Source organism: Siniperca chuatsi, linkage group LG6 (genome assembly GCF_020085105.1).
Source record: "Siniperca chuatsi isolate FFG_IHB_CAS linkage group LG6, ASM2008510v1, whole genome shotgun sequence".
NCBI classification, from domain to species: domain Eukaryota; kingdom Metazoa; phylum Chordata; class Actinopteri; order Centrarchiformes; family Sinipercidae; genus Siniperca; species Siniperca chuatsi.
Window position 1 is genome coordinate 17,048,819 of NC_058047.1, and position 9,883 is coordinate 17,058,701.

Genomic DNA, 9,883 nt, shown 5'->3' on the forward strand with positions numbered 1-9,883 from the left:
TGATGATACAGGACACGCTGCCTTCGTAATATACCCATGTCATGATAGAAAATACAATTATCCAGAGTTTATAGTGTTAGTTGAATGTTTCTATGTTTGCTTAATTTGTTGTGCTTGTGCTTGGAGTATGAGTTTTGTTACACACACAGTAGGAAATGAAAAGCATCTGTCCATGTAAGACATTACTAGTACAGTACCACTGATTTGAGCCCTACTGTGTGCAGATAAGGGCCTGGTGCCAGAACTGTAGATTCCCAGTTTTGCATTACAAGTGAAGTTTGTTTGGATAGAGCAGCCACTTCCCAAGTGTGCAAGTTCAGGGATGTCCAGAAGTCAAAATATTGTTGAGCGACAGTTCCCATACAATATAGTAACTATGGGAATATTTGAAACATTTCTTATGGCTATTTTGATTGTACTGTCAGAACACATCACTACGTGGCCTTGTTGTGACAGAAAAGGCCTGCAACCAAGCACCTTAAATGGCCTGAGTCTCTTCCAATAGACTATACAGAATCATCCAAATATGAGACCCTTCACTCTCCTCCCTCACAAATTCACTCTTGATCCTTTTTTGCCCTTTAATCATGCAGAACACAGTCCGGAAACTAATCTGTGGTTATGTGTGTCCTCAGTTGGAAAGGTTGTCATTATATTAGATAATGTAGCCGTTCATACTTTTCATAAATGTGTCCCTGTGTGTTTGCAGTTAATTGCATTTACCACACGCAACTCATAAGACCAGTTCAACTTATGATTTATGACTTTTACTTAGCACAGGCTAATCATTTTTTTCATTTTATCACAGAATTTGGGTAAATACTGTATTATATACAGCTCTGAAAAAAAGTATAAACAAGGCTGAATTACTTACTGGGCAAAGCAGGCAATAGCCACAAAGCCCCAAAACCCAAGGGGTGGTAATTTGATTAATTGCAACTTTTATATGGGAATATGCTCTTGTAAAGAACAATATCAACTGACATGATAAGGTGGGTCCTGTCTTGAACAGGGTCCCTGGATAAAAATCTAGTTTTAAGGCCTTCATTATTTCATATGAACGTGTGCCTGCATGGTCCGTATTCCTAAACTCAGTTCCTGAATACAAGTATTTGATTCTGTTCATCAATAACCCAGTAAAATGACCACACAGCTAATCAGGGGCCATCTCATAGTCCAAGTGGGAGGAACTGCATTGTGAGTAAATGCACCTTATCTTCTATTTCATATTGTGTATGTGAAGACGTTTATGTTTTCATATATTCGTTAATTGTTACAAGCTATTGAGTCGTGACATATAGTCCTGTTTAGAGACTTGCAATCCAAAAAGGTTTTTTAGTCATACAGCATACTGATGAGTTAAGAGTCTGATGACAGCGATGGTCAACATTGTGGGCGCTGGTGACGTTGAAAGGAGGAGAGACTTTCGACCAATCAGCGCCGGCTGCCCCGCTCATCATCTCTGTTTATACAATGGGGAAGGTGAGCAGCGACTCAGGTTGTTGTGATTAAACGAGTTAAGTTACACGTCTGAGTTTGAACTCGGCAACGTCGGAGGTCGACTTAATAAAAGAGCAGTTGAAGGGAGTAGGTATCCAGGAAGTCGGTAGGCAGCATTTTTACATTTCCTTCGATATCAGTCCACCTGGTCCGTAGCTAACGACAGACGTCAACAAGTTGGCTAACGTTAATTTGACTAGATGTTACCCAGTGCTAGCAGCCGCGAGTATCACCAGATAGATCCAGGACTGTAAGCGTAATTAAGCCAATTTAGCTCAAAGCTGTGTGGTTAGCTCATGAACTAACCGCCGCTTCTCGTACTGACTCTTTAATATCAGCTGACGGGAGCTAACTAAACTGTTAGCTGTCTGCCTGCTGCGTGTCCGTGTCATGTGAGAGTGATTTGATTGTCAAATGGGTTGGCTTTGTTTGTCAAAATCGTTAGCATTCATATCCGTGTGAGGTGGCATGAGCGCTTTGTGTGTCCTAAAGACATGATACCTTTACTTTGGTAATGCTGTCACTGATTTATTTTTTTAAACTTGAGTTACCTGTTTCTTTAGGATGGAGAGTGGGGAAGACAGTGTCCTCCGGTCTCGCTGCCGAGTCATTCCTAAGTTGCCCACCTTCCCTGATTTAGATAGCTCTTTGGATGGGGGATGTAACCAGGGAGAACATCAGCAAGGCAGTGGAAGCAACCACATTACCAGCAATGGTAAGAAAACTTCTTCATCAGCAGGGCCAAAAGAGAGGGCATTGACCTCTTATTACAGTGAAATTTGAGATGCAGTGTGTATGTTGGTTTAACTCCTACCTCCGTTTTTATTTCAGTAAATTTCCATGGATGTATTAGTCACTAAAATCCTGTCATGGGATGATGGGTTCCACTTAAGCAATGTGATGTGACCTGTGGTACAGTTAGTGTGGTTAACCAGAAAGGGAATGACAGGGTGGAGACTGCTTACTGCTAAAACTGACCCCCATGCTCTTATCCTCACCATAGGGTGACACAGACAAGAAGTGATCATGAGACATGATGGCTGTTAAACAGCAGTCTGACATTGGACAACATGAACTCTCTGTATATTTAGAATAAAAATACTGACTACTCACAAGAGATTTGGAAAGGTGAAAAATTAGGAGATTATGCTAATAAAATGTAATTTATTGGCTCCCTGTCTTTTTTTAGTTCAGTCAGTTTTTTTTCTTTGCTATACTCTTTGTTGACATCCTCTTGCTAGATGGGAGGGATGCTACAGTTGCATGTCTCTGTTTGTGTGATTGTAACTGTAACTGTCAAACTTTTCCATCATCAGACAACTGTCAAGACTAATGACCTATAGTAACCGTAACCGCAAGCAGTCGAATTTTCTTGATTCACTCTAGATTGAACTTGCTACATGCGGTCATAGGTGTGTCTCCTTTTGGATTTTGCAACATTGGATCTAAAGACTGATGTAATTTGACTTATGCTATTTCCCAGACTGTATCTAGAGTACTCAACTATTAGCACCCTGTCAAGCATTTCAATCACTGTCAAAATTAAATTTTTGTAATAGGAAGTCTTTTGTATTGGGCCACATGTGTTATTTAAAATAGATTTTAATTCTATGTGAACAATAAAACCAGAGTAATTTCTTCCCAGGTCGACGTTCTGTTGAGACAAGGTAACCTGGCAACTCTGTTGTCAATTTGGGTGTGCCCGAAGGACCTAGCTTTATAATGTTATTGGAAGATTACATTTGTTTTATCATATGCTCAGACTTGTGTGTTCTGTTTCCAATTTCAGGAACATTTGAAGTGGAACATGTGATCAGCAAAAAGCTACAACTGAAAAGGAAGGCAGAGGTTAGTAGTTAATTATTGGGTTTATATATGTTTTAATGGATTTTCTGTTGCATTCAGACATTGTTTGAGAAACTTTGTAGAAACAAATTCCTACTAGATTGATTTCAGTCTCTCTAAATCTTCTATGAGCTGTATCATTAAATCCAATTTGTTCTCACTCACATAGCAGAAAATATGGATTATATGTGAACGCTTTCTTTTAGATGACTAAAAGAAAGAACAGGGGGACAGTTCATATGAAAATGAATGAATACATTGAAATCTTTTATCATGTTTTCTGCCTGTGGAACATGCTATTTTTTTTTTTTTGCTTGCGCTGTTAGAACAGTGACTTTACAGGGGTTTACGAAAGGTACCTACAGACTTCCTGGTGGTTAAATTAGTGCATTACACATTCTGTGAGCAGCTGTAACGAAAGAATTTCCCCTCTGGGATCAATAAAGTATTTCTGATTCTGCAAGCAATGCGTGCAGTCTACTGTCTGTCAAACCAACAGTATGTTTTCAAATGACAGTGATACGTAAATTACACGGTTAAAGTGTCATGATAATGCTAACACAGAGCTGCTGTTGGTGGGAAAGAACTCTGGCTTAGTGTTGACTGTTAATAGATAAACAATGTCATAATGCAGGTGCAAATTAAGGTGTGAGAAATTCCACCTCCTCCATTTTACCTAGTTAACGCTTATTCAGACCAACTGCTGATGACTGAGTAGGTTTTCGGTGGGTTGCTCGAGGACACTTGAGAAAATAATTTTTTCAAACCATGTCTCTTCTCTCTTCAGCAGTGTCGAAAAATGAAAAGCAATGTAACTGTAACTATGAATCTTCTCGCCTCTAATACCACATTTTTGCTACAATCCTCTTTGCAAATTCAGAGGGAACATAATTTTTCCACTCAAATACTAAATATTCCATATTTGTTAAGTATTAAGTATTTGTAGACGATGAATGATAGTTCCTACCTCTTTTACTATTGCTCAGCACCTGAAGAGTGACCTGATGCGTCAGTTTGACAGTCAGGTTAATGACTTCATGGACAGTCTTATTGAGGAGTCGGCCAGCCTGGAGCCTGCTCCTGTACCTGCTGTCTTCTCACCTCTGCTGTCAGACAAGGAGAAAAGCAAACTCAGGTGCTGCCTGTCAACTTCTCTAGCCTATCAAAGCAAATTGTGTTATAAGTTGCACTAAATACCAGATGTATGGGGTTTTAGCACATATGGACAAACTTTCCCCATTTTTCTCTTGGTCATACACATGTCTTTTCTTCAACAAAAACAGATTTGCTGGTCTGATGTCACTCTGTTCTCTTTTAGGCATTTTAGGCCTCCTCATGGCCTGGGCAAGCAGTTTGTCAGTCGCAGGTCCCTCCTAGAGTAAGTTGAAACGTTGATCTAAAAGAAATGTAAATGTTGCTACCTGAAGTGCATTGCAACATGTTTATTACAGTGCACTTCACTAAAGGTTCTGCTGCTTGAAGATTGTTTGTCGACATCAGTGTAGCTGTACAGATTCTAATCACCTGCTGTCTATTTTTCTGCAGTGAGCTGTTTGAGGTGAACCACATCAGGACTATCTACCACATGTTTATTGCCCTGCTCATTCTCTTTATCCTCAGTACGCTGGTGGTAGATTTCATTGATGAAGGCAGGTAATGTAGAGGACTGCTATGTATAATGCCTTATGATTTTTGCACCTTAATAATTAAGTCAGCTAACTTCACAAATCACCATCTTGTCTGTTCTGGAGTAATGAATTCCTTAAATTGCTATCTAAGATCCTTCACATTTTCATCTGTACTTTTTCTCCTTTACCTCAGACTGGTGCTGGACTTTGACCTGCTTGTCTATGCGTTTGGACAGTTCCCTCTGGTGGTGTGCACATGGATCTGTATGTTCCTGTCTGTGTTGCTGGTTCCTTACACCCTGTTCCACCTGTGGTCACAGACCCAGTCTGGGTCTTACAGTCACCCCAGGTTGTACAGTTTGCTGTTTGGCTCTGTATTCCTGCTCTACCAAGCTCTGGGTCTGGGATTCCTGCCTACATATGTGGTGGTGACCAACAGTTTCCCACCTGCATCCTGCTTCATCATCATCCTGGAACAGGTAGATGACCAGCGTGACCGCTTTTAGTTTCATAAGTGGGACCACATTCACAGTTAGTGTGTTGTATTATGCCATATTTCTTGCCTCATGTAAAGCATTTTCAAATGCCTTTTGAAATGTGCTATATAACCTCACCTTCCCTTCTCGTATTGACTCTGGAAAAAGTAGTAGTATTAGCTGGCGTGTCTTTTTTTTTTTTTTTTTTTTTTTATTTGTCTAATTCCAGGTGCGTCTAATGATGAAAGGCCACTCCTTTGTCAGGGAGAATGTACCAAGAGTCCTGACCTGGGCTAACGACAAGACCAGTATGTAACCATCCAAGTACAATATGTTTTTTTTCCCCTTATTTTTTCTGTGTGTCCATGTGCAGTTCTTATTTGCCAGTTCATACAATTTCTCTCTTTCTCATAACTACTGTGTTCCCTTTTCCTTATGTCCTTATGTTGATAAGCAGTCTCTCCTGTCATCTGCAGGCCCCAGCCCAGTGGTCCCTCAGGTTTCTCAGTATCTCTACTTTCTGTTTGCACCCACACTCATCTACAGAGACAAGTACCCCAGGTAAGCAGACCCTCTCATCGTTTGTGGGGGGTTTTCCCCGTACAGTAGCTCATGTGTAAAACCTTGTTTCTCACTTAATGTAGGAACCCAGTGATCAGATGGGGCTACGTGGCCACAAAGTTACTTCAGGTACCAACCTTTTACATTTTAAGGCGGACCTTGCTTAAGATTGCAAGCAAAAGATATTAACCCATTTTTCTGACAATTTCAACCACTCCCACTCCACAGGTACTAGGCAGTCTGTTTTATGCCTATTACGTGTTTGTGCGACTGTGCATCCCTCAGTTCCGCAGCATCAGTCTGCAGCTGTTTGATCTGAGGGCCATGGTCCTCTGTGTCTTTAACTCCATCTTGCCAGGTAATCGGCCACTAGTTTATGGACCGTTATCAACAAAAACCCATTCATACACCCCTTAGTCTCACTCAGTCAAGGGATGCAGTAGTAAACAAAGAAAACATTTTTCATCTTTTTTTTTTTTTTATTTACAGGAGTGTTGGTTCTCTTTCTGGCATTCTTTGCATTCCTCCACTGTTGGCTTAATGCTTTTGCTGAGATGCTCCGCTTTGCTGACAGGATGTTTTACAAGGTACTGCCAGTGCCAGCGACAGCAAAATTTAAATTAAGTTCCTATGTTGTACTTAATACTTAACCTAATGAATTTTGATTACACATCACAGGATTGGTGGAATTCAACCTCTTTTGCCAATTACTATCGCACCTGGAATGTGGTGGTCCATGACTGGCTATACTACTATGTGTACCGGGACTTGCTCTGGGTAAGTGGTTTTGCTATTGGGGATTATTATTGACTATTTTCTAATGATGGAAGAAATTATAACATCAGTATGAAAAGCCATTAAACACAATTTCCAAGTTATTGCTAATGTAAAGATACATTGATTAGATTAAACCTGTATGTCACTGTTGTTTTGACGTGTCTGTTCTCGCTGTTGTCATTCCAGATGTCTCAGAAGCGTTTCAGACCAGCAGCCATGCTGTTTGTGTTTACAGTGTCTGCAGTGGTCCACGAGTACATTCTTGCAATCTGCTTTGGCTTCTTCTATCCCGTGCTCTTCTGCCTCTTTATGTGCTTTGGAAGTAAGAGAAAAGACCTCAGCGCTCCTCACTATTCTCACACCACTCTGCTTCTATTGTATATTGGCAATCAGTCACGCAGACTTGCTTGTAAATTCAGCTAAACCTAATGAATATTATTATTCTGTCTGTGTTATGACACACATAAAATAAAGTTATGTCTCTCTGTATTTATGTTTTCATTATGCTTACACCCTCGTCTTCATTTCTCACCCTTTCACAGTGATGTTCAACTTCATTCTGCATGACCAAAGGAAAGGTCCCATCTGGAACATAATCATGTGGACATCCCTCTTCCTGGGTCAGGGAGTCATTATCTGTCTGTACTCCCAGGAGTGGTATGCCCAGCGCTACTGCCCCCTAAAGGAGGTAATACCTGCAGCATTTCTTTGTGCAGTCAGGTGACGTGTCCCTCTAAACACTGAAATACTGTTTGATTAGATACAGTAATTATTCTATTTTTAATTACAGTAAGTTTATTTTTTATTTTTTTGCTTTGCCAACCTTAAGCATAGACACCAATGTTGCTTCATGTGATGTTTTTCATTTCAGCCTTCGTTCCTTGAGTTACTGAAGCCTCGCTCCTGGAACTGTCAGAGAGGCCTGGTGGCAGACTCCGATAGGCTGTGATCTACGTTTTGGACTACTGCCGACGACCATCACTGATCAGTATAAATTTGACCAAACTTTGTTACTTTCATAACTTCTGGTCTTTCATGTGTGTTTTATTTTATTGCACTAAGGTTGTGACTGAGTCTGTGTATGAATGTGTGGAAGAGATTCAGGTATCAGCCAAAATGTTCTTTACTCTAACAGCAAAGTCAAAGTGATGCCTTACTTACCTGTTTTATGTTTTCAAAAACAAACCCAACAAAATTACAAGTTCACATAAAACTACATGTGAACACTTATTTTTATGTACTTTTTTTTTTTTTTTTTAACTTTTCCTTGATCAACTGTGAAACCACTCCTTGTGCCAATATGATATAGTGGCAATCATTATACGGCAGCTGAATACAAACATTACACTATATGCATCATTCAGATATGCAGTAATAGTTCATATGTAACAAAGTTTGCAATTACTAGTGTATTATAAATTTTCATTCAGTATGTTGTTTGGAAAGACTTAACATTTTATTTATTTTCACTGCCAATAAGATTTATTTTGTTTGGTGTTTTGTAGAAATCTATGAGGAATTGTGGCCACTGTATTTTAACTTAAAGATTGCAGTCAAAGAGGAAATTTAAGGCGGCATTCGACACGTTGATATAATTGGGAAATCTACAATCTACAGACTGTGGTACACTTGAACTCTAATGTTTTCCCAAATTAAATAGTAACTTTTCTCTTTATCTCCAGCTGTCAAGCCACAAGGATGTTGGGCACTCATTCAAAATCATGACACCGAACTCCATGAAACAAAATGTTAAACAAAATAGAGATGACACTTAATATATTGGTGTGACTGCTGAATGTATTCTTGATGATTCGAATATTTTTAGTTGAACTGGTTTGAACATACATTGTCAAAGAGAGTTTCTTGTGAACCTAAATTAATACCTAAATGTTTTATTTTGTTCATGACCAACGCTGAGAGTTATGTGAAGGTGAAGTCACTACAGAATAACTACTACTGTAACTTTTGCAGCTGGCTGCTAGAATGTTATAACATTGAAATAGTGATGATACTTGATTAGCAATAAGTTTGCTTTGTCAGAGTACGTTAAATGAGACAGTGTTTTGTGGCTGAAATCATACAAGTATACATTTTACAGAACATGAATTAACATGTCAAACTAATGGAATAAGGAATTTATATCCTCAGTATGCTTTTAGTTCTTGTGGTTTTGAAATAATGTGTTTACACATTTGTATTGGTTTGAGGAAATTGCAAAGTTATTGCACAGTTAATGTTGCCAATTCTGACATATTTCAATGCAGGGAGACTGTATTTACGCTTGTGAATAATGAGATGCACAATACAAAGTAAAAACCAGCAATGGAAGACGCTGCACTTCCAAAAACTGTTTGACCACAAGATGGCACTGTATTAAAAGCTTTTACTTTTGATCCTTCCGCTCAATTTAGTTGTGAATTGTGGTCAGCAGCAAGAGAGGCTTCCCCAGAGTCCCTTACAAATTTTATATTAAACGCCAGTACCAGCAACTTGTTTTTTAAATATGTTCATATAATAGCAGAAACACTGGAATCCCCTGTGGTACTTAAGTAACTCCACATTTGGCTGAAGCTTCAATCTTGCATTATACCTTTGAGATTTTGTTAACAAGGATAATATTTATAGTATTGAAATGCTGTTTATTTAGATGAGATATGTATTTTTAGGAGCAGAGCTTTGCCTACTTAAAGTCATATTTGTGTTGATTGTGATCCCTTTTTTCTTGGCCTTGTGTCAGGTGACAATATTATGAATCAGTATGTTCTATTTTCAGATATAGACAAATGTCTGATACATTCTTTAAAGACACATCACACTATAAAAACTATTAAGAATATAAAATGAAGTATGTCCCTCTTTATCTCTTTCATTCAACTTTGACTTTTATGAATGTGTTGTATATAATTCCTGTTGTATAGAATGGTCAATGTGCCAATTAAATAGTATTGAAATAGTCTTTATTGAGATTTGATTTGCACATAATCAGATAGAATACATAAGTACTGATCAGGACTTCAGTAGCTGTATGCAAGTTTATACAGCCCATTGGAATCTGAAGAGTCTGTATAAAATTTACAAATCACTAGAATTGTATTT

General features: G+C 38.8%; 1 protein-coding gene across 7 annotated transcripts; it reads left to right on the top strand.

Moving 5' to 3' along the window:
- The first annotated feature begins 1,382 nt into the window (after window positions 1-1,382).
- Window positions 1,383-9,743, top strand: soat1 (sterol O-acyltransferase 1). 7 transcript variants are annotated; one of them, XM_044200200.1, is made up of 17 exons: window positions 1,383-1,482; window positions 2,064-2,215; window positions 3,290-3,348; window positions 4,133-4,162; window positions 4,332-4,480; window positions 4,664-4,723; window positions 4,891-4,998; window positions 5,167-5,452; window positions 5,679-5,757; window positions 5,926-6,010; window positions 6,094-6,139; window positions 6,239-6,368; window positions 6,500-6,597; window positions 6,689-6,787; window positions 6,974-7,109; window positions 7,330-7,475; window positions 7,659-9,743. In XM_044200200.1, the coding sequence occupies exons 2-17, from the start codon at window positions 2,065-2,067 to the stop codon at window positions 7,734-7,736; spliced, it is 1,740 nt and encodes a 579-aa protein (XP_044056135.1). In that variant the 5' UTR covers window positions 1,383-1,482; window position 2,064; the 3' UTR covers window positions 7,737-9,743. The 7 variants fall into 7 exon arrangements, with proteins under 7 accessions (XP_044056135.1, XP_044056134.1, XP_044056133.1 ...); XM_044200199.1 differs by having other exon boundaries at window positions 1,450-1,587; XM_044200198.1 differs by having other exon boundaries at window positions 1,470-1,606.
- Window positions 9,744-9,883: the final 140 nt, after the last annotated feature.